This window comes from Solea solea, chromosome 13 (genome assembly GCF_958295425.1).
Source record: "Solea solea chromosome 13, fSolSol10.1, whole genome shotgun sequence".
NCBI classification, from domain to species: Eukaryota; Metazoa; Chordata; class Actinopteri; order Pleuronectiformes; family Soleidae; genus Solea; species Solea solea.
In genome coordinates, this window is record NC_081146.1 from 17,328,135 (window position 1) to 17,353,581 (window position 25,447).

Genomic DNA, 25,447 nt, shown 5'->3' on the forward strand with positions numbered 1-25,447 from the left:
AAGGGATAGTAAAGATGGAAAGGGTGTGTATTATGTCTAAAACCCTCCAGAGAGTGTATTACATACGACAGACGAGTCTGTTTGAAGTGTGCAGGGTTAACGGTTTTCCCTCAGGTATTTAGGATCATCTATGTAATAAGCATGATGCCACCGCTGAATATGACGCTGAAGGCAAAGCACTGATCTGAAATGTGGTGATTACATTGCTGAAGTTCAAAGAAATCATTCGGTGTGATGATTTAAAGTGTTTGGCACTGGTGCCACTGTTGCTGGTCGCTCCTTTTCCATGTTGAATGCAATAAAAAAAAAAACATTTCATGGACATATTGGTCAGTGCGACAGACAGAGGTTTAAGTTGGAAGAAATTAGAGTCCATAGTTTGAGTGTTGCACTGTGTTTTCACAGCCAACAACACCAGGGCCGCTCACTAAATGAACCATCGCTTTAACATCTGTAATATTGGTTGTGGATTTACAGCTTCTGTGAAGAGAACGAGACAACATCGCCTCATTTGGATCATTAATTTTTTATTACCTTTCCTGGAAATCTCTTCATTTGGGATTTTATTGCCATCACAAAATCTAATGGGTGTTTTTCAGGGATGTAGACATGCTTGTCATCTCTGGTCACAGGCCGAAAATGAAAAGATGTGGTAACGCCGCTTTACTTGAAACAGCCCGGTATGTGTCTCTGCAGACTGTGTGACACTTCTAACACATGTAGTGACAGCATAGCAATGCAGCTGAATGAGAGCACGGCAACGGTGTGGCCTGGAGCTGCTCACCAACGAGTTATCTGCCTATGCATCTCATTACGTGAGGCCGACTCATGTCATTTTAAATGAAAGCCCCGGGGTCATACAGGCTGCAAGATGACTGTCGCTGAATAAGAATCATGAGTACATGTGTTGTGGAATGCAGCATTTGGCAGTGTGCATGAATATATATACAAATATGAAACATTCTATTGGTTCATGCATGATTTATGAGCCTTACAGTGTAGCCTATACCCAAAAACTTGTTTTTGGGTAGAATTTTGCAGTTATTTATCCTTTTTTTACTGCGTTGATAACCATCGGAGAGAAAGTTGCTCTGACTTGCATTTGACAGAAACTAAAATCTTCCTCAACCACGAAAAAGAAGTGCTGAACATTTTGAGCAAATTTGCATATGATAAACCTTGTTCCATATGCTTGTTTTGTGTCACCTGTAGTTATTTTAGCCAGAGGATTATCATAATAACACCAAATCTAACAATTTAAGAAGTACCTCTCATTTTGAGGAGGTAATTTAGGTTTTTCAAGTAATGTTGGCTTAAGGTTTTTAATGTAAGGCAACTCATGTGTGATTAGGTTTTCCCTAACTCCATCCTCACATATGGGCGAGGGAAAGAGGAGATTGTAGTAACCTTGAAATGTAACAAATTGTCTGCTTTTATATATCCATGGTATTTTTGTCACATTTTTATCAACTTCACCCTTTTGTTGTTTTACTCAGTAAGTCAAATCATGCTCGTGGGACAAACATTTTAATTGCATTTTAGTCAAAGTAAACACTTAGCATTTTAATCAAACTTCAGCCGACTGCTTAAATTAGATTTCATTCAACTCAACTGATTTGAGCAATTAAATCTGGAAAGATGCAACAACAACTGCAAATCCAATGCAGCCTGACTCTTGCGAATGAGTCTGTCATTTTTTAATAAATTAAATTACATGTTGATACAGTGTTTAATGGCATTGAAAGCATCATCCCTGTCTGGTCAGCGTCATGGAGAAAATAGGTCACACTTTTTGTGAGTCACATGCACTTGACAGTGGTTGTCCAGGACTTCTTCTTACTTAAACATCCGCATGTGTGCGACAGTCTGTGTGACCCCAGTTATCAGAGGCTCTGTGTGGACGTTTCTGAACTACTGACTGTGTAAAAAGATGGATGAACACAGCATTTCCCTAAAGTGAACCCAGAGCATCTTAGTGGATTCAGTATAGATCATAAATCCTAACCTTCTCCACGTTTAAGTATACTTCCAACACTTTTGTGTTTCAGATAACTTTGGATTTGAGCCGTTATTTGAAGCTATAAAAACAGGTTGAGTGGACAGCTAAGATAAAATGATGGCATTATCATAGTGTTGTCAACATGGCTCTACTCTCCAACTACACTGCAACTCAAGGGGATCACCAGCACACGATGGCAGCATCAATATGCAGGATACTCTAGCTTCATTTTGAACAGTATGAGGAAGTAAAGACATGCCGTCCAATGTGTTATGGCCACACTAACACCTGCACATAAGACGGTACTATACGAGAACCCCACATATGCTATGTGACACGTGTTGTCCATGCACACATTGCAAAAAGGGAAAAAAAGGGGATAGAGGAAAAGCAGCTGAGGCAAGGAGGTCACACAGTGCATGTCAGCACTGTCCTGTGTAGGCATTGCTCAGTACAATCAAACCAACATGGAGCTTTGGCTCAGATGCACGACGCCAGGATTACTGGCTTGCCTCAGCACTGCACCAGAGAGGGACTGTCACTGGATATCACCTCAAGGACCACTGAGCTGATTCTCCCACTTCACAGAGGACAGGGACGGCTATAGCCTCCGTCAGCCATTCCTATTTTACACCCACTTTCCTGCCCAGGGGACACAAGCGTCCCTGGCTTCCTGAAATGTGTCTGTGCATGATTTTGCTGTTGGAAAGATTTGCATTAAATATGAATAGCCTTAATAATAAATGAAGGTTCTCGGAAATGGCATCCTTACAAAAACACAAAATGGTTTGTGACCCAAAGCTCATAATAGTGTTTTATGGTGTGGTGCCACTTTGAATTATTTGGAAACAATTTGCATTCATATTTGTGTTACTATTGATCACTTTCCAAGAGAAAGAAAATGCTGTTCTTGTATCTTGACTCTCATGTTTGTGTGTGAATGCCATTAGTTACTCAGTTATACACACACGTGTTTATATATGCAAAGCAGTTTTTACTAGGAAGAGCAGCGTTTTAAGTCAAAGTTTCCTCCATGTCCTCCTCCTGCAGGGACAAGTGTGCAGAGGAGTGGCTGGGACTGGACCTGGTTTTCAGGCTGATAGAGCCATACTGTTTGGCAGAGCGCTTAGAATATGCTATTACTCTCCTCCTGTACATTTCTCCCTTCCACATGGAGATCATTAGAAGCGTGGAGAGCACGACGCCGCCCAGCGTGAGTAGGCACAGTCCCGCTATGACGCACCGGTCCAGATGGGCACCTATCCGGGCGCTCTCCATCTCCAGTCTCTCCATCTCCCTCGCTGACACACTGTCGCGGTCCACCACTACATCCCGAGGCACTGCGTAGGAGATGATCACCAGTGAGATCCCAGTCACCAAGAACGTGACTGCACTGATAAAGCCATAGTCTGTAGAACTTCCCGAGCCCTCCCCGAAGGAGAGATCGTCCTCAGACATGAAGGAAAAGTCCGGAAACGTCTCGGAGCAAGGCTCGCCGTTGCGCACGGGTCTGTGAGCACTTCTGCAACTCGTCTCCGGGCTGGCGAGTCGCAGGTTGACATTTTCATCAATGCAGGTGAACGATGTCTCTAATTCCTGGTCGCAGCAAACTCGGACTTTCTCGTCGCCGAGGTGGCCGAGTGTAAGCTCCGCGCCGCCCTTGCGCGGCGCCGTCCTTGGTGCTGAAAGGCACCGGCCATTGCAGCTGCGGGCCGAGTTACAGGCACCCTCCCCGGGGAGCGCTCCTACTGTTGATCCGCCCGACTTGCGGCCATGCAGTGCGCTGGAAACTCGGTCAAGGACGTCGGGAGGATCAGAGTGTTTGCCTTCCTTATCTGCGGGAAGCAGCTCGGTAGAAGCCATTCGATTATCGCCCCCCGCCGGTTCACTCGGAGCCTTCCACCCACGATGTTTTCACTCCACAGCATCCCTAATAAGACATAACACAGCTCCAAGTTAAAGGGTGCATCTTAATTAGACTGCATGAAACCTCCCACCCAATCGTGTGCAAAACGCGTGCTGCAACTTCGGTAAAACTGAAATCTGCGGCAGAAGTTAAAAGTTGATGAGTTGATTTCGTTTAAGAGGAGCCTCATTGAAAGGAGTTTATAGAGGCTGTGCTTAGACAAATTCCTCTGTATCCAATTAGGGAAACAATCCATGTCCAAACCGAGATTAACGTAGTCCATTGTAATTCCGTTTTAAAATGGACACTGATTATATAGACTGCAAAGGGTGGATAAAACATAATCACACATAGAAGATATTGAACATTTAAATGCACAAACCCACAGTTAATCTGCTCCATATGAAATAATATGCCTTGAGTACAAGCAGTGCTTGCAAAATATGTGTCGAAGCACTCCCTACTTTTCTGCAGGAGACGTGAGATGCTCCTCTGCATGAGGATGCAGTCAAGCACGAGCCGCTTGTTCTTTATTTATTTATTTATTTTTTATTTCTCACTAACCAAATAGAAATACACTCACCGCGCTACCCCAGCGTCCACCGCCGCCTTCTCCTCTTCATGGCTGCCTCAGAGAATATGACAGTGACAGATTATATTTTGAAACAAAGACTCATGCGTTAAAATGCGTTGGATAGCTTATGTTCTATTCCCACACACACACATACACACACACAGTGGTGCTGTGGAGCAGCTCTGTGCTCTCAGTTAGTCCCTCCCACACACGCGCACACTGAGCCTCAGCTGAAAGGAGTTCCTGCTCTCTGTGTGAGCAGATTGAGTCAAGTCAGGGTTTGAAAGGAGTGTGAGTGTCAGATTGTGTACTGTCAGTGTCCTTCTCGTAGGGGTGGACAATTATCTGGAGGTGGAGAGCTGTAGGCATGTACAACCAGTACTGCAGAAATCACAAAAGTTATATGATATATTATGATATATGATGTATTGCTCTACATGCTCACATAAAGGATGTTTTGTCCTTGAGTAGTAGGACTGATCCTCCAGTCTACAGTAAATATCAAACCGAAGATTTTTATTGTGAGAGAAAATTCCAACTTTGAGTTTAATTACGCACATATTCTTATAACCTGACCTGGTGCTCAATATAAACAGCCATAACTTAAGAATAAGACACAAACTAGGCGCCACATTCACTATCTAAGTCTTACTAACTATACGTATCAGACCTGGCACACTGCGATGATGCCTCACTTTTCAGATGTCAGGCATTGTCTCAGTTCTCCTTGGATGTGAGCTGTCACCAGAGGTTCATCATTGATCGTCTCACCTGATAATTAAAATCTTAACATATATATATAAAGTGAAATTGCAAATCACAATTACATCATCCATCTACTACCACTTTATCCTCCAGGGTGGCAGGGGTCGCTGGTGCCAATCCCAGCTCACGAAAGGCAACGTTTACCTTGGACAGGTCGCCAGTCCATCACAAGGCCACATAGAGACAAACATTCACCATTCACTCTTACACTCATGGTCAATTTAGAGTGTCCAATTTGCCTAATCCCCAAATCTGCATGGTTTTGAACTGTGGGAGTGGTGTGCAGCAGATCAAAGTGGAGAACCCAGAGAAAACCCATGCACACACGTGGGCAGAACATGCAAACTCCATGCACAAAGGCTTGTTCTGACCGGCTCGGGACCGGCTCGGGACCGGCTTCTTGCTGCAAGAGAGTTTACCTCACAATTAGATATTTAACCCACATTCAAGATCACATACATACAATCATCTATATGATGTCAGGTCATTCCATCATCATATCAGAGGAAAATGCCCCCATCTGTTGTTCCCAGTATTGTAAAACGGCATGTATCACACGCCATCTGTTCTGCCACGCTCTCAGAAGATTACTGGTCACTGTGTCAAAGCCACAGTAATCCATGTTTAATCCAGACATGTAATAGTTCATCCTATCTGTGACTGTGCACACAGAGGCTAAATCTTTAAGAAGGCTCTTCAGAGAGTTTGTCTCTGTCGCAATAATAAATGATTACATGAAATTGTAGAAAGTGTAAACTATGTGTTTAATAGGCCCCGTGGCCATCATCAGCCATTAAAGATCTTAATCTCTCCCCAAAGTGAATATTCATTTGCTGACTGTTCCACCTTCTTTTAGCACAACCAGGCAACAGCTATAAATATAGTTGCCTCTTTCCCCGGAGTCCATAGTGTGTGAATGGTTTTGGCTCATTTCCCAACAAGACTCAATTTAACAGATGAATAAAGGGAGAGGGAGACGTGTGAGAGAGGGGGATAAAGAAAGGGAGTCACAGGATGACAAAGATTTACTCCACCATTTTTGGATCCACATATTGTTTTTGCAGAGGCACAGGCTTGTTACGGACCGATGGACAGTAAGGGTTTATGTTGAGAATGACTTGTCTGAGTGGGTTACAACAGCTAACTATCAGATGCTATCTGTCTGCAACAGTGCACCATTTTTCCTGTTGGCAAGGACAACGAGCTTGTGAGAGGAGGGGCAGCTGAGAAAAGTGTGTGTCCAACCCCACGTTTGTACTCATACAACAAATAAAATAATAATAAAAAAACATTAGTGTAGCACTGTTTTTCCTTCAGCTGGTAGCAGATATCGTGGTGTGATGTAGAAGGGGAGCAGAAGTATGAATTATGAAGTGAATGAATGAATGAGGGCCTGGCTCACTTCATCTCACCTCCAGCTGCTCAGTGTCCGACAGTCGCTGACTGGGCCACTAATAAAATTAATGGGTATGAATAAATACAGTGTGAAACAGACTGGAAAACCCCCAGTGGCTCCTTGTACTTGTTTTTTTAATTTAACCAGACAAAGCATTGAGATCAAGATCTCTTTTACAAGGGTGACCTAGCAAACGTCATAATAAATACAGAGTTCAAAAGACAGTGTGCAGTGTTCAATGCATTGCCCGTTGTCTGACGTTTAAGATGGAACGAAAAGCTCTGAGTGACATGACTTCACATGTTTTCAGTTCATTTTCTAAAGTATTCCAGGCAGAGGGCTTGGCAAATATAAATGCTGTTTCCCCCCGATTCAGTTCAAACTCTGGGGACAATCAAGTGATAAATGCCTGAAAAGAATGTGATGCATAATGGATATTGGTTCTTTGTAGCAGAGGGCATATATAAGACGAAACCAAGCCAAGAAGAGCCTTACACTAAATCAGTGAGTAAAACATCCAGTGAGTATACCCACAATTTACACCCATTAACTCCCAGCTAGCATCTCCATGTGGGTTTGTCCCTAGTTTCCATTGGGGCCTCGCCCATGTTTGCCCACATGCGCTTCCCATGTCACTAAAACCATATGGGACCTGCATAGTTGGCCCACTTCATCAGCCCACTTAGTACCCAGGTAGCTTCGGAAAGGTTAGTGAGCAAACGCCATGGACAAACACGCTTGGGACCCATATCACCAGCCCACATGTAACGCTTATGGGGTCCACATGGACATGCTGGTTGGGCTGTCAAGGATGAGATAAGACACACCTGTCATATTGGAGTTAAAGTGGAAAATAACAGTGTTGTTTGTCATCTCCAGGAGTTCAGTAATCTACAATATCTACATAAGGTTCATCAATCCATTTGCAGTAAACCCCCCAACACTGACAACTGCATTTAAATTTAACAGGAGTTATATGCTTTTTTATAGAGCTTCTATATAGTCTTCGGTTCTATATTCCTTCTACATATCATATTTTAAATATACACTCATACAGCTGACACTGTCTACCACTAATAACAAAAAGCCTGTACTGCAAAGTTAGCTGAGTCGGCATTTCACATTTTCAACTTGTTAAACTGCTTACAGAAAAAAATATTTTTCACCAAGCAAAGAACACCTGTATTAACAAAGAATTTCCACTTTATTTTAAGTATCTATATTTTACAGTTGGATATTTAATATTATAATATATAGAGTGTTGTTGCCTGCTAACCGTAAGCCTGTTTTCTGTAGTTAATGTGTAGCAGTGTTTCATGCTTGACATTTAGTTTTAATCCTCCAGTGTTGGTAAATGAAAGGATGAGACCTTATTACAATATGTTCATTCCATGGATGGAAAACAACCATTGACAAAATGTATTTGTGTTTGTTTAAGAGCAGTTAAAATACACACATATCACATAGACGCTGATAAACAAAGGAGGGTTAGATAAAGAAAAGGTTACAGAGCATAAAAGAAGAAAAAGCAGATTGAGGTTTACTCTGGATTATATCTTCTCTTTTTGAAATTGTGTTTATGTGGTGGTGGTGGTGGTGGCAGACATGGGTATGAAATATTTAGCACTCAGGCCTTCAAGTTAATTTACATTGACACTCTAAATTGAAGCGATGTGGCTGACTTCAGCTCAGACGCTGTGGTGTAATGGAAACGCAATGATGGCCTACTTAGTGCTCGGTGCTGTTCACCGTGCTCACAGGACGACCGGTGTTGATGCGCCTGACCTCGCTGACATTTACAGCTATAGGCTTCTTTCGCGTACTTTGAATATTGTAAATGACCATTTACAATATGCAAGTCTTTTTTCCCCCTCTCCCCTCTTGCAGATCATATCGCAATATGAAATCATTAACACTCACTCAGAGTTTCCTCCGCTCCGTCTGCTGTGCACAGCCTCAACAGCTCTAAATATTGCATCTAAATTTAATTACTTGTACTGTAAGTGGCAGGCAATTATCAGCCTGAGTCACTATTACTCATGCACGTTATATTCCTGGATTTCTTTTCTTTTTCTGTCAGGTGATTGTTGGCTTATCCATACAAGGGCATTTGTCTCTTTTGTTACTTTCATTTTATATTGTACGATTGTATTTGTGGGCCACACGGTTGGTGTAGTGGTTAGCACTCTTGCCTTTGCAGCAAGAAGACCCGGGTCCGTGACCTGGTCGGAACAAGGGCCTTCTGCATGGAGTTTGCCCGTGTGTGCGTGTGTTTTCTCCGGGTTCTCTGGCTTCCTCCCACAGTCCAAAAACATTCAACCATGACCTCTAAATTGACCATGAGTGTGAGTGTGAGAGCGGATGGTTGTTTGTCTCTGTATGTGGCCCTGTGATGGACTGGCAAACTTTCCAGGGTGTGACCCTGTCTATTGCCCTGTAACCCTCATGTGATGGATGGATGATTGTATTTGTATCCTGTATTCTTATAAGCTTATTCTGTTGTATCTGTTTCTGTTTTAAATGGCCTTATTATCTCATATGTTTTATGGTGAGATCTTGCAACCCACTTTCCAATGTGGTCTTCTTCCACAATAAACTGACTCTGATGTGTGTCTGTGTGTCTGTGTGGAGACAAAGATTTATGCTTCACTCAAAGATACGAAAAAAATACAGCCTTTTGTGATTAAGTAAGCCGAACCTGATAATGAATGCAACCATTTTGTCGACTCATCTTCTATTTGTCGTCGTCTTCTTTATCATGATTAATGTGATCTTATCCCACACGGCACAGCTGCTTTTGCATTTTAATGTCAATAACTCTTAGCGGTAATTGTCTGTCTGGTTTTCTGCTTCTCTGTCTTTTATCTGGAGCACTGATTATCTCATATCGCCATTGTGGTGACACTGTGTCCTGATTATAAAGATGCTGGATCCTCTTTGTTATGACAAACATTTCAGAGAAGGGGAAGCTTTCATTCATTAGGGAAATGAAAGTCTTGAATTTAGGCCAAAAATGTAATTTATATTTGGTCAATATGTAGTGTGCCAAGCAGTAAGTAATCAACTGGCACCACTGCCATTGATAAACATGTTTGCTCCTGAGATGTTTACCGTGAATATTCAATCAAGAACAAAAAGGTACCTCTCTCTTAAAAGCTGCAGAGGATGAATAATGCAGTGTATTAACACAGAAGTAGCTGCTGAGAATTTGTAAATACATTAAGACTAAAAGAGATTTGTAGCCGTGCAAGTCTGGTGAAACTAGACAGAGTCACTTTAAATAAAAAGTAAAATATATTTAAGTACAATATCAGTGCCAAGTCTGAAATAATGCATTTCATAAATATAATTGAATATCGAGATCAGGGCAAAGATATCTGAGAAAAAAATGTTATGTGTATTGTTGTACAGTTATAATCAGAGTATATTCACGTTTACACAAAGTAAAGGCTGAAACAGTGGAAGCTACTGGTTCAGAGTCTACACACATGTTTATTCCTTCTTTGTGAACATGTACAAATCTGCCATGAGCTACTGTGGTTTAATGTGTCAGTCGCAGCATTTGACCACGAGGTGGCAGCAAAGATCCATTTGCAATGTTGGAGGAAAAAAAGCATCAACATGTGTGACTATTACATCAAGTATACTGACTTTGTATAATTTTGAGTAGTACATATTGTAAACTGTCAAATAGTCAAGAAAATTGTCAACTTTTGTCTGTTTTATTGTTGATAAAGTTGTTTCTGGTGTAGTTAATCACCTTAATGTTGAACTCTCTGTAGGCAAGTGCGTCAGTATGTACTAGAACATGTTGTACACAGGTTTTTAGCTGTTTTTGGAATAACTTACGGACTCATGTTGCTACTTTTACTTAAATAAAACCTCTGAAAACCTACTTGTGTAATAATATAATAATATTATTATCACCATCACCAAACAGGATAATATTGATACAATAGTAGCAGCATCAGAAAAAAACAAAAACATTTCCATGTGTTAATGAGTGAACTTGGGTGAATGAGGGAAGGTTAGATATCCAGTAAAAGTGATGTTTTCAAACCAAATGAATTGTTTATCAGGCTATAATTCAAAAGTCTTGCAGTTACTTTCATAAAGCACAGTCTGAGGGGGACACTGGTTTGTCATCTTTAAATAAACTTGGTTCAGAGATTCAGATTCCTAAGCCTTGGACTTGAATCATTAAAGACACAAGAACTCCCATTAGAAAAATCAATATTCTCACTCAGGATTACTTTGGAAAGCCTGCAGTCTCTGACAGCAATTGCAAAATGTCTCACCCACACATGAGTTGTGTGATTTTACCTCTTGACCCCTTTGGGCTCTGAGGAGTGATGACCTCCTGCCAGTAGAAAGCATTTCATTTAGTCCTCCACTGATGTGGTGTAATAGACATGGGGAGGATCAATACACGGGTGACAATGAATTAATACCATGTGGTAAGTTATGTCTATACCAATATTACAAATTGAATGGAATCATAGGGGTTAACCGAAGAGGATCCTCCTTGCAGGAGAGGCTTGGGGGCACTTAAAATCATGATAATCTACCGCTGATGTTATTCATATCCATCCTAAGATCTGTGTGATAACCTGTCCACAGTCACAGCCCCAAAGATGTGGCTTGTATCCTTCAGGCAGTGCTAAACCTCCAGGGAAGGTCACATAGACAGTAATATAAACAGCTGCATCGCCTGCTGTGCTGAAATCTGAGTCATTCTCAGCCACTGCCTTCCATTTTCATTCAAGCCCATGCTGTTATCACAATCACATTAATCTATACCTGGGTTGAAACCTCAGCCAGAATGTTTGTCTTTTCGTCGACAAGAGGGAGGGAAAGTGACGAGCAGGAAAAACATAAACATGTTTGCCTCCGTTTGTTGTTGCATGGTGGATTTCAAGAAGATTGTGCAGACAGTTGAGGACATGGTTTTTTTTCTCCCACCCACTGATAAGCAGCTTTGTCTGACCTGTACGCCTCTACGTGATGTTGTCAGTGTTTTCAGGAGACCTCATCCACCTGTTTGTACTGTACTGTACATGCTGTAATCAAAGTGAGCAGCATGACACCTTGTCCGTGTACTTGTCTAATGAGCATGAAAAGTAATCTAGACACAGGATGATGGGAGAATGGGAGACACATAGAAATACAATGGAAAATGGGAAAATGGGAGAATGCATCGCACAGGCTGCTGCTGCTGCCGCCGCCGCTGTGCTCTCTGTGATTCCAAGTCACGCTGAATCCTTTTTAGAGTCACCACTTGAGGTGAAACGTTATATCAATACTGCGCACACAAAATAATAATATGATAGTATTAATAAAAAGTGGCAGCGTACTTATTGTGATTACTATTACATCTGCATGTGCATCCATCACTGTAACAGTATTATAATTTGGTAACATTGGATCAATAGGTCTCAAAATTAAATTAAAACTTCACCTGACTCTATTTTATGGAATTGCTTTTTCTTGATTAGATGCATGGGCTTTAGAGGCTGTTTATATCTATATATGTCTGTATACTGTATAGATGTATATATCCTTAACACAACACAATTGTGTCAAATAAAGCAAAATAGCAAAACCAGTGAAACCCAATAATTGGACATCTTACACTTGCTCTATTTGAGAAAAATAAGAGCCAATTATAGCCTTGATTCAGTTATTCTACACTAACACCATGCAGTGTCACCCTCTGGACTCCACCATCATACAACATCTCCCACTCGCTCTCTCTCTATTATGTATATGTCAGCAACTACAACTCCTCCGATGACATGTCACTGCATTATAGTAGGCAGCTCATTCAGGCTGATCCACCCAGAGTTTCTGGAATAATGATGCCGCAGGTCTTTCCTCACACCTGCTACTGTAAGACACTGTAGTGAAACCACATGTGTTATATCTCCCTTCATTTTTAATAAGACACTTCATATCAGTGCAATATATTATATCCTCAATCCAATCCGGTTCTGTTTATTTTGTTTTATTATGTGATAAATGATCTAGCCTTATCTTTTATTTCAACTTATCCTATGAAGCATCACTTTATGGTGTATAATAAATACTTAATTGCATCTTTGTTCTGCCCATGGCTAAGAGGAAAGGATTTAGGCTCGTAACCATGAGGGTAACAGGTTCAAATCCCAGACTTTTCATGAATGATTTGTCAACATGGTATCACATTATTAGATGCTGCATTCATTCATTCATTTTAGGAAGTTTGTCATTATGTACAGTAACAAAACACAGCAGTTTACACCATGGAATGAAATTCTTACTTCTCTCTCAAACATAACATACAACAAACATAGGAACGAGAATAAGAATAAAACTAAAAGTAAAAATGATATTTAAATAAAGTAAGCTTAGTAATATTGTTGTATTAAAAGCAGAATCACAATGTTGATGTGTTATAAGACAATTGTGAGGTGTTTATACACTGAATATGGAGGTGAATAGGTGGATAGATAGAGATATTTTAAACACCACAGCACGGTGCCTCAGCGGGTGAGTCGCTCACATGAGGAGGAGACAGATCGTGGATCCAGTGTGTCGCCCCGTGTCTTCACAGTGAGCTGCTGTGTGTGTGTGTGTGTGTGTGTGTGTGTGTGTGTGTGAGAGAGAGAGAGAGACTGTGCACGAAGCTCACTCTCAGTCGTCTGGAGTGGGGCGCGGTGGGTTACAACACGTCCTCCCTCTGCAAACTTCAACTACAACTGCAGCACCCTTCACTTCGCTTTTTCTACTGTTTTTATTTTCTTTATTTCTTCGTGGAAAATTGGAGCTTCATAATGAAACACCACACACTGGATTTCGTGGAGAGGGACAAGCAGTAAGACTGGAAAACATCTGGATAAAATTAAGTTTTTGGAGGATTTAATGACTTTTTATTTTTTAATTATGGGGCCTCTGAATCTTTATTTTTTTCTATTGTAATTCATTTATTTATTTACTATTGATTGCCTGGTGTGATTCCCACCTGAGCGCACAAAGCTACAGACTCTCAGTCATGGAAAACCTCACCATGGAGAACAACATGACTGTGGTGAATGACACGTCGGTGCAGGACAATCAGACTCTGGGCGTCTGGATCGACTATACTGTTGAATATAAAGTGGTCAGTGTGTTGCTTGTGTCCCTCATATGTGGCGTGGGGATCGTGGGGAATGTGATGGTCATCCTGGTGGTCCTGACCACCAAACACATGCGGACTCCCACTAACTGTTACTTAGTAAGTCTGGCCGTGGCTGACCTGATGGTGCTGACGGCTGCAGGGCTGCCCAACATCACCGACGCACTCCACGGTCAGTGGGTGTACGGTTACGCGGGCTGCCTGGGCATCACCTATCTGCAGTACCTGGGCATAAACGCATCCTCCTGCTCCATTACTGCCTTCACCGTGGAGCGCTACATCGCCATCTGTCACCCCATCAAGGCGCAGTTCCTGTGCACTTTATCCAGAGCGAAGAAGATCATCCTGCTGGTGTGGGCGCTCACCTCCGTCTACTGCGTCATGTGGCTCTTTCTGTCGGACACCAAAGAGTTGGTGTATGACAACGCGGTGCTGCTCAGCTGCGCCTACAAAGTGTCCAGGAGTCACTATCTGCCCATTTACTTCACGGACTTTGCGGTGTTCTACGTGCTGCCCCTCATGTTGGCCACCGTCCTGTACGGACTCATCGCCAGGATACTTTTCCTGAACCCGCTGCCATCCGATCCCAAGCAGGGCACCAAGAAGTGGAAGAAGGAGACGAGTCAGGGGGTGAGGATGATGAACAGCAGCAGCTCCTCCAGCAGCACCACGGCTGCCTCCCGCAGACAGGTGAGCCACGACCTCATCAGCAGTGGTGTGCACAGACATCTCAGGGACGGGGGGACGGGGCTCAATTGAAGAAAAATGGCACCCCCTCATAATTATTGATAAATATCGTATTTACTTAATATTAATAATCATGAAATCATGCAGATGTTTAAAAAAGTACAGTAGGTGACAGTGACATGAGTAGTCATGATCATTAATGACAATTAAACACAATAAAATGCTGAAACAAAAGACAGACATTTGCCCACTACAAGTGCTAAATATTTCCTTTCTCACTCTGATGTTTTATAGGAGGTTTGTCCCAGAAGTTAAAGCTGTCATTCATGGCAGAATACAAAAGCGGTTGTGCATTTGCTACGTGATTCACGATAGACACGGAGGTAATCGGACGTTATGCAGGTTGTCCTGTGAAATAGTGTTGCTGCGAGTCGAGCTCAGGCCGTAGTCCGACTAAGACAGGCAACTGGACAAAGTCTGAGTATACGCGTGCATCTGTCTCCGCCTCCGTAGATGGCGCTGTATCGCTCTATAAGATATAAACAAAAATTGAACAGTGAGAAGGACAGCGAGATGGATCGTGCTGTGGCTCTGTATGTTTCGTACCTGCTGTACATGTTAATCGTGACACAAATTAGAACGAGCTTGGCCCTGGAGTTGTCCGAAGAAAGACGCCACCACCGTATTATTTCCGGCAACAGTATTGCACTTTATAAGTCGTTTCCTTCTGCTTCCGTGTCAAAGGCCGTGGAGGAAATTTTGTCCAACTCCAGTCTGACTAAGCGTATACATGCAGGAGTAATCGGACTATGAATTGCATTATTATCCAGGTACTAGCTTGATTTTAGCCAGACTAAAAAGACATTAAGAAAACTGAATTACCGACTAAAATCACTTTTATCATGCATCAAAGTACCAACTGTTTACCGAGTGGAGACAGGTAAAGCAGTTGACGTCATTTAAAAGCAACCAAATTGAAAGTGATGAGGAAATACTTATTTGTAGAGATTTAAAGAGTGTTGGAACCTTTTTGGCTTATGTTAAGTGTACACTACTCAAAAAACAAACAGTAGCCTTGGTATTTTTAGATACTTTAATGCATTTGTGTGCACTATTACCCAATTATAATTCAGGACTGATCTTAGGAGCCACTTTTTAAAGCCTTTTCTTTTAAAGAAAAATAAATCAATAATGTTTTTTGAAGGGACCCTTATCTATCAGAGGGTAAATAGGCAGGTGCTTGAGCTCCACCTGGGGTCGATCTGTGCACCTCCATGCTTATCAATGTGATATCTTTGTGTTTACATGCGTGAGTAGAGGGTTAATGGCTCCAGCTGTTCCGCAGGTCATGTTGTAAATCTCTAGTTTATTCCTCCAAGTCAGCTAGTGCGTTGTCACTTAGCTCCCAAGTGACCACAATATTTCATATTTTATTATTGCACATAAAAGGGAATATAAATGTGTAGGACATGAAGACAAACTATAATTCATGGAAAAGCAAAGGCCCCATAGGAGGGTGGCCTCTCCCAATGCAAGACGTCGTAAAACACAAAAGTAAATTTAAATAAAATTCATAAGAAAACACAAAGATACAGTTAAAATACTAAAAGTATGTTACAATACTGAAAGTTGGTATGAAACTAGGCAGAACAGGCTGTTTCCTCCACAGGGATCAAAGGTACACAGAAGGAGGTCAAGATACACAACAACCACACACACACACACACACACACACACACACACACAACCCTTCATGCATGCATTGTAAAGAAGCGAGCTGTGATTATATACACAAATGCAATTATGCAGATGAGCTTATACTTTGGTTTTCTGTGAGGTATTGTTGCCATCAATAATGTTCCATTACTGCCTTCTCTGGGATTTAATGGTCCATGACGTTTTCCTCTGTTCTTTCTGTTTTCCACAGATGATCTTAGGTCATTGGGTGAGTTTAATAAAAATGTTGACTGACAAAAAACCTCAATTAAAGGGATAGTTCATTGTTTGAAGTGTGCTTGTTTTTAGGTATTTATTTCAACACTGACTTTGCCAAGGATGCCACCGTTTTCGTGACTCAGTCTTGGACTCATCCTATAAAATATATCCCTGCTTAAGTCTACGATATCTTGAGAACAGGTACTGTGTTTCTCACAGTTCAGCAGCCTTATTTTTGGTTGGACATTAAAGTTTGTTAACCGATCTCTGCACCAAAGTCCACAGAGAAAATCCACAGAGAGTTGTAAATCCACCACCGCTTCCATGGGTAAGTTGTGTTTTTTTCACATTTACCTTTGTGACACAAACGTACCAAAGGAGACAGGAGTAGACCAGAAGCTCATGTGACGTCAAAAAATGCTGAGTTTGGAAGTAGGAAAAAGGCTGCTAAATGGTAAAATAAAAAGGTCAACTTATTTTTAAGATATCCTAGACATAAGCAGGGGTAGATTCCATACGGTGAGGCTTTTGTTTGAAATCTGTTTTTCTTATGATCTCTGCTGCCCGCTGATCTTGGGGAGAGTGATTGTTCGGATTCCAGGATGGGTCACAGAAACTCTAGTGCACTTGGCGACATCACAGTGTGTTTGCATGCATGTTAAAAGTCAGATTTTAGTCGGACTAAGACAATAATTCAGTTTTCTTAATCTCATGGAAACACATTAGTCTGACTAAAATCGAGCTAGTCTTAGTCGGACTAACATACCTTGATAATGCGATTCATTGTCAAATTACTCCTGCATGTATACGCCTAGTCTGACTGGAGTCGGACTTCGGGTTCTGGGCATGCACTAAATTCTCGTAGAAGGAGACAACGTATAAACTGCGTCTCGGACTACGGCCTTAGCTCGATCTAACTGTGCATGTAAACAAACACACATAGTAAAATAACTATCCCTTTAAATGGATTTTTTTTTGTTTTTTAACCAACATTAACCTTTTAACTTGTTTCAGTCTCAGAGAACAACTTCTACACCTCCTCTAGGTTCTGTTAACATTCTTTTCTGAATTGCTGTGTTTGGACTCTCCAGAGTTATGATTATACAATAAGGGCCTATTTAGATATGATTTAAAAGTATGCCGTGTGTCCTTGCATTCATTAAAAAAGGAGAGGGAAATGTCAGAACTGGTGACTCTGAACACCACCTCTGTACCGTACTGTACGCCACGGAGCTGCCAGCGCTCATTTGTATTCTTATCAAGACTAGTGAAGTGCAAAATCATTTCCCACTTTTTTTAAAACTACATTTTCCAACGTCAGACACATAGCTTTATAGTTGTCCTCACATTGAATAATGTAGTCAAATTCACCAAAGTGACAAAGACAGCAGGGCCATTTCAGGTCAAACCTGGTTGAAAATGATGGATGTTACTGGAGCACAGAGTTTAGGGAATTGTTTGATTCACCGGGGTTTGTTTGTGTGTGGATGCTTGGCAGAGAGAAAATGACTTTTTAAATGAAAATACCCTGACATATCAGCCACAGACACTATGCCACTGATGACAGTTTCGTCCTTCGTACGTACTCTGAGGGCACAAACACAGCAGAGGTACAAGTTTTGATGGGGGTGTGGTTCTCTGAAAAGGAGCTCCACACTCTATTACATGGTGTAATCTGTTAACCCCAACACAAATAGCCAGTTGGCCTGTGGTCTATCTCTGGTTAACACACACACACATACACACACACACACACACACCCGACAAAAAAACGTTGTCACATATGTTTCTGGTGTTTTGCTTGTACTGTCTGTTTCACATGTTTTAGTGAGTTAACCAAAGGTCAAGAAATAATGAGGGGATGGTTCTTGAATTGATCCTATCCTACACAGTTAGAGTGAGGCGAATCAGAACAGCTGTCGCACAATGTCACAGTGCAAATTTGAACAAGGTTTAATTAAATACAAGTTTCACGTCAGGAGTATAATCAAATCTAGGCTTTGTTCAGGTGTGAATGTGGATTTGATTAGAGCAGATCAGAGTTTCTAGATGCTGAGAGAATCTTAACCATCTTTGACAAGACTGAAATGTCCGTGTTTGACATAAGCTACGGCATCATTGAGACGTCCCATGTGTAAATGACAATATGGGATGATTTTGAGTGAGTCGTGTGATGGTTTGGAATGGACTGGCATCATTGTTGACAACTTAAATCACACAACTACAGTAGATTTACAAGTTTTTGTCAATGATATTTTAAAGTAAATGTTATACTTTAAACACAACACAGAAGAATGTTAGTTTGTCTTAAGTGCAAGAAACTGCCTTGACATCTGTCCTGATGATATTATGCTGCTATCAAATGTGCACTTAAGTTTGGTTATGTTCAAATTAGAGACACTAAAATCCTCCTGCCAGCTTTCTAGTCAGTTTTTCAAAGAATTAGTTCTGCATACTTTCTGATATAAAAGGCTGAGAATGCAGTTATCTTTTAAAATTAGATTGTTCATGTACATGATCTTATACAGAAATGTTATTCCACTCATTTTTCTTTTTAGATTAACTCAATTGCTCAAAGAAGTGAAGTATTAAGCAAAAAAAAAAAGCGGACCAATCAAGATATTTGCTGTTACCTTCATATTCAGATCTATAGCTCAGCCTGCTGTATGTGTCGTACATCTCACACTAAATCTCATTTTATTCTTGACATTGTGTCTGTTTTCTCTCTGTTATTTTGTCAGCAGCCCAGCAGGAACTATATCACTGAGAGTGCAAATCCCGGCCAAGGTTGCTGATGCTCTATCACCACCAAAGTTTAATTATTATTTCTTCAATAGGCAATAACATACTTCCCTAACCTCCTTGGCAGAGGTGACAAAGTCTTAATACATTTTTTTGGTCATTTGATTCACAACACAAACTGACAAACGAGGCCACACGGTTGAGAGAGACATTCATCAGAGGATCAGTGAGCTCTCCTTTCCTTTTAAAGGGCACTGCATTCAATCAGTAATCAGAAGTGACAGAGTTACACCTGTAAAGGCAAAGAGTGGAATGTGTCTAAGAGCTTTCAGCTTTGTAAATCAAGCCAGGAGAAATGAAACAAAATGGAAAGAAAAAGGTTTTTTATTTTAATAAATCACTGGGTGTAAATTATATCTGTACCAAGTTTGTCCGTGCAGAACACTCCATTGGAGAGTGCAGAAATTAGCCGTTCAAGACCAGCAGACTGAGGGTGACACATGGTGTACTTTTTACTCTGGCCAGACTTTTGGTATTCAGTTCAGTTGCTTAAAAAAAATGAAATTCATGATCATTTATTTTTAATTTGCTGGCTCATCAAAAGATTTTATCTCTGTGTCTCAAAAAGTGCTCATTAAAAGTTAAAATAACTATTGGATGTTTTTGATGAATCCAGTCCCACCTTAAAAACATTTTAAAAAAAAACATTAATCATTATCTTTAGTTTCTCATAATGACTCAAGACTTTCATCAGGTCAAGTCAATGATATTTTCAAGGAAGTCCATCCACCCATTGTCTACTGCTTTAGCCTGTACGTAAGGGTCAGGGGTCACTGAAGCCAATCCCAGATGTCACAGGGCAAAAGACAGGGTACATCCTGGTAAAGGTTGCCAGTATTTTGAAGGAAGTCCATCCATCCATCCATTGTCTCCAGCTTTATCCTGTACATAAGGGTCAGGGGTCACTGAAGCCAATCCCAACTGTCACAGGGCAAAAGACAGGGTACATCCTGGTAAAGGTTGCCAGTATTTTGAAGGAAGTCCATCCATCCATCCATTTTCTACCGCTTTATCCTCTTCTTGCTGCAAAGGCAAGGGTGCTTTTTTGAAGGACGTGTACAATGAAAATCAATCTCAACATAGGCTTCAGTGCCCCATTTATATTTACATGGAATGTCACACCAGCCTTTGGTGCCCAGAGCACAATCATTGTTATTCAGGAAAATAGATTGCATAAAACAATGCTTTGGGGATCTTCTGCACAGGTATTGCACACTGCTAAGGGCCTTGAAATAAAGATGTGTGGTCCTCCAGATGCACACAAGATTGATGATTGAAAACATGTCTATGTATGAGTCTATGGTTAATGGAAAACAATAACACTAATAGTGTTTCATTCTTTGTTTGGAGTTTAGCAGATGCTGTGATAACTGTTTTTTTGGTATACTGACCAAATGTTAATTTATGGTGTCATGGAAGTTTTGCTTCATTATCACTTTGTCAGGATTGTCTTGACTTGGTGGCTCTTGAATGCCTCTCTTTTTTATTGATTACATAGCTTTCAGACCTATAATAAATTCCAGTAAAAGTGTCAATATTTGAGCAACAGTGTTAATCTGATGAAGTGTAGTTAAGGTGACTCAAGTGTTGGTTGGTGATGCAGCTGTGTTCACAGATAAGACATTTAAATCCTCACCCTCAAATACTTCCCCTAGGTGGAGAGAAGCTCAGTTATTTATGAGTTTGTTTTATTTTTGATGCAAACAATGACCCTTTGAGCATCTGTCAGTTCTTGGTGGTTTGTACAGCTTCCACAATTCTCCCTGTGCGGTAACTTAAATAAAAATAAAAATGGTTGTATTTGTAGCGTGCATCCAAAGAAGCCCAAAGAAATGACTTCATGTAATACATGATGCAGGTCATATAGTTTAATAAGAGAACTGTGTGTAAACGACAAACCAAACTAAGAATTTCTTTTTGCTCTGATTTATTTTAGAGGATAAGTGATCATGATTACAGTGCTAACGTGACAAATGACGAACACGCTGTGTAATCTGAGACTGCTTCACAATAAGAGGAGCAAAAGACAATGTTCTGTTCAGGGAGTGATGAGCTTGGTATTGAGGATTGTACGTATGCTATTTCTGTGAACCATGTGTAGAACGATCATTTGAAGGGCATGACATTCTTTGATAGCAAAAACCACGGGGGTCAAGAACACCAATCGTGTTCCATATAGCTGCTTCATTCTCACGGCCCTGCTATTGCTCATGACGCTCTGGTTAGCCTGTTGCATGTCTAATTGTAATTATTTCACATAATCGTCACACTTGTTTTCAATAAACAGCTGAGTGAAACAAGGAAACAAAACAAAAAAACATTGTCACTATAGTACCATTGAGTTTTCCACCATTGTGTGTCTGACTGGCATTCGTTTTATGGCCGTGCAGCCTCCGTAACGGTTTAATCACACGTGAGCGAAGCGTCAGCTTCAACCGACTGTTAAACATAAGATAAATATTGAGTTGCTTGAAAATCATGTAGGAGTTAGTTGCAGAGACCGATGCCACAGCACCATCAAAGCACTTTGCTGCAGAAGGTGGCATTTAAAAAAACAACAATAATAATCTGAATAAAAATATATACTGATCAACCAAATTTCCAGGTCCATCCTTCTAAATAGGCAAATAAATTCTTCATAAGCTTGATTATAACATTTTGATTTAGGCTTTTATTTTTATAGGCTTCAATATTATTGGCACAGTATCAATATGGCTCTGAAATGTATCACTGAATCTGCCGATATGAATAATGACTAAAACACTAGGCTGAATATGCTGCTACCTATGCTGGCTATATAGCTAAAGAAGAAAATGCATATCTGCTGCGACATGAGTGTGCAGATATCACTATCCAGATATCACTATCCAGATTTCTGCAGTATGATCTTGTTGTAACTATTTAAAAATCATGATTCACTTCTATTAGGTGACCAAGATGCTGGCTGTGGTGGTGATCCTCTTCGCCTTGCTGTGGATGCCCTACCGGACCTTAGTGGTGGTCAACTCCTTCATCGATAAGGCCTACCTGGACACCTGGTTCCTGCTGTTCTGCCGCCTCTGCATCTACTTAAACAGTGCCATAAACCCAGTCATCTACAATGCCATGTCCCAGAAATTCCGTGCTGCGTTCAAGAAGTTGTGTCACTGTGGCCCCCAGCGCATGGAGAAACCGGCGTCTTACAGTGTGGCGCTCACCTACAGTGTCATCAAGGAGACATCCAATGGCGAGAGTCCCGACCACTTCACCACAGAAATGGATGCGCTAAATTCACCGTCAGATCAGTACTTACCCGCCAGCATCCTGCCCTCCGCTAAGAGGATGCTGTATGAGGAGCCTCCCCTGCCTGGAAGTGACGTTAAAGCCTGACTAAAACAAAAGGTGCTCCACGTAAATGAAGCTGCTATTTAATCAAATTAAATCTGAAGGTCAGCTTTATCTTAAAATGCCCTTGTAAAATACAGATGAAGAAACTATAGGATTCAGCAGATGCTGCTTAATGTGACGAGCCAAACCATCTCCACACCACACACATTTACTACCTCATTTATTCCCAAATGCTCTTTATAATTTAGGTTTGTTTTTTTGTGCAGCACCTGTATCCAAGAGATTTTGCCCTGATTGTTGTACAGTGTGAGGACGTGAAGATGCTTCCGCCATCTTTATACTTGGCTTGAACCCTGCAGCTCCGCTGTGAGCATATAGGGAGGTAATGATGCGTAAGCCGTTGATGAAAAAGTAAATGCATATATTGAGGGTTGGCTGTTTGTCAAAGCACACAGTCTTACTTATTTTTTACATTTCTTTTATATTGCAATTCTCCACATTAGTGAAATACATGAGCTGTGCCCTGTTTAGTGTAATGTAACACATTGCTTTTGTGTTACTATTATAGAATCTAAATACTTAAGTTGGAGCAACCCGTGGCCAAGAGGAAAGGATTTGGGCTTGTAAGGGTTACCGCTTCAAATCTTAGGACAGGTCAAGGGCAGGGGTGCCCCTGAGCAAGGCACCCAAATCCCCATTACACCCCTTTTTAAAGAAATGCGTTTCATATAAGTTGAAATACTGTACAGTGGACATGAGGACCTTTGTTTCAATGTTGGGTTTAAGCAGTGTAACTAACTGCCAGTGCATCAGTACATTATAATTAGGGGAGACACTGTTTTTATTATTTTTATTTATTTTTTTATCAGCCAGCCCTAGGATATCATTATACCACTGATAACCATGTGTTACAGAAATTGCATTTCCTCTTTGTTCCTGTGCCTCCCTGACACAAGCCATGTAATTCCATTGAATCCAAATGCACAACGCCGTGACATTGTAATCTTGCTACTAGAGCGAAAAGCACAGACATGGAATTACATGACCTTTTCCCTTTTAAAAAGGTCTGTGCAAAAGGAAGGAACAGACACTTCCCGGAACCTGCTGTGTTAATGTAGAGCTACCTGTACTCTACTGATTTCTGAACTCAAATAACTACGTCGCAGTGACAGACAATAAAAAAAAGGCCTTATGTTGTCACTGTGAAGAAGACCACTGTGGTCTCGCTGAGGAGCTTGCCCAGTGCAATGGCCATTGAATTATTATTATTATTATCATTATTCTCATTAACATCATTATTATAAGTAGTATGAGAGACAAATGTGTATCTCGGATGTGCAGACAGGGTGGCTGTTCATCAAAGGGTCAAATCACTGTCAAGGCAGTAATTCACTGACATCAGCCCAGAGTGCAGCGTGCAGCACTTTTCTGTGATTTATCAGCTCAGCAAAGCCCACAGTGCAATGATTGAATGTGTAAATAGATTGCGACAAAGTGCCATTCTTGAGCTTGTGCACTTGAGTATGTAAGCATATGGCTCACGCTGCTTTTAAAAGAAAAACCTGCCATTTCTTCAGCCTTGTACACGTGTAAATTGAAGAGCACTCAAAGGGTATGAATATGGAACTAAGAAGCAAACTCATTAAAGGAACCCGTTTCCACGCCGAACAGCAGGCTTCTCTGTCAATACCGTAGACGCCTGAAACGTATTGTACTGTGCAATGTCAAATTAACTCAATATTGTGTTTTCAAACGTGTGTCAGTGAGTGCAGTTATTTTAAAAAAAAATATTACTTATTTGATTCAATGTGTTTTCTGTTATTTCAAAACCGTGAGTGAAAGTTTTTGTCCAAAGTGCAAGGAGATATAGTTATTAGATCGTTTCTAGCATGAGGTACCTCTAATTGGTGCACTTTGATTAGTTTCTCTCGCTTCTTTTTTCCAAACATGTTTTCTGTTCTGCACGGTAGACATGAACACATGCTTTTGTGACGTGAACTCAAAGATTGATTGAAAGCAAGCCGATATCTGATGTGTTTTTTTCCCCCATCTGAGGCGGTGGTTTGAGTCTCAAGGTAGCTTTTTTCCCTGCTCTTGCTGTTTGATGGACTGTTTTGTATTTTGTATTGGTCTTTGTCTACAATAAACACAGTAATTGCGCTGCCTTGAGGATGGTGCCTTATTACTACTTCACAAAAATGATTCCTTTTGTTCCCTCAAAACCTCCACCGCCAGTGATCTCCAAACCAGTGTAGCCACTGAAGAGAGCGTCTCATCTGTGACACCGCCATGAATCAGGCAGATAGTTTGTGTATGAGCAGCGACTGCAAGGGCATCAATCAGAGGGGTCAATGGCTTCATTTTGAAACACTTGGCATCTGGTGGTTTCCTTCAACAAAACTGAATCACACTGAAGCTTTCAGATGCCAGCTGTTAACACAACAAAAACAATATGACACCCGATTGCAATTTATGCTCATTATTCCTGATATCTGACTCATCAAACCTGCCCCAGTTTGGAGAAGTACACTGGTGTGTATACAAAAAAATAGTGATTACCTACACAGTTCATGCACTAGCAACGTCCTTGGGACACACACATAAATTGGGGACTGCAGTAGTGGAGACTTCAAACATAAATTTTAATGTCACACTGAATTTTAGCCTGACACTTTTTTCTACATGCACTGCTTTTTAGAAGCAGGTGCATGCATACATTGTATCACAGGCAGAACTATAACACTGTAATAATGTGAATAACTTGGCTTTTCAGGCAGACCCTGCTCTTCAAGATGAAATAAGAGCACTGGTTTGCTTTAAAAACCAGCGCCAACCTTCAAATGTCATCCAATGGTGGATTAGACAGTATTGGACACACATGAATGAGAATTGTGTTACTTTTG

General features: G+C 41.0%; 2 protein-coding genes across 3 annotated transcripts; one reads left to right on the forward strand and one right to left on the reverse strand.

The window, feature by feature from the left end:
* Positions 1 to 1,511: 1,511 nt before the first annotated feature.
* Positions 1,512 to 3,924, reverse strand: LOC131471457 (transmembrane protein 74). Its single transcript, XM_058648015.1, has one exon. It carries the CDS (start codon positions 3,860 to 3,862, stop codon positions 3,014 to 3,016), a length of 849 nt encoding a protein of 282 aa, XP_058503998.1. The 5' UTR covers positions 3,863 to 3,924; the 3' UTR covers positions 1,512 to 3,013.
* Positions 3,925 to 13,301: 9,377 nt separating this feature from the next.
* Positions 13,302 to 24,593, forward strand: trhra (thyrotropin-releasing hormone receptor a). Of its 2 annotated transcripts, XM_058646830.1 has the most exons (3): positions 13,302 to 14,483; positions 16,408 to 16,425; positions 22,146 to 24,593. In XM_058646830.1, exons 1-3 carry the CDS (start codon positions 13,671 to 13,673, stop codon positions 22,584 to 22,586), a joined length of 1,272 nt encoding a protein of 423 aa, XP_058502813.1. In that variant the 5' UTR covers positions 13,302 to 13,670; the 3' UTR covers positions 22,587 to 24,593. The 2 variants fall into 2 exon arrangements, with proteins under 2 accessions (XP_058502813.1, XP_058502814.1); XM_058646831.1 differs by lacking the exon at positions 16,408 to 16,425.
* Positions 24,594 to 25,447: the final 854 nt, after the last annotated feature.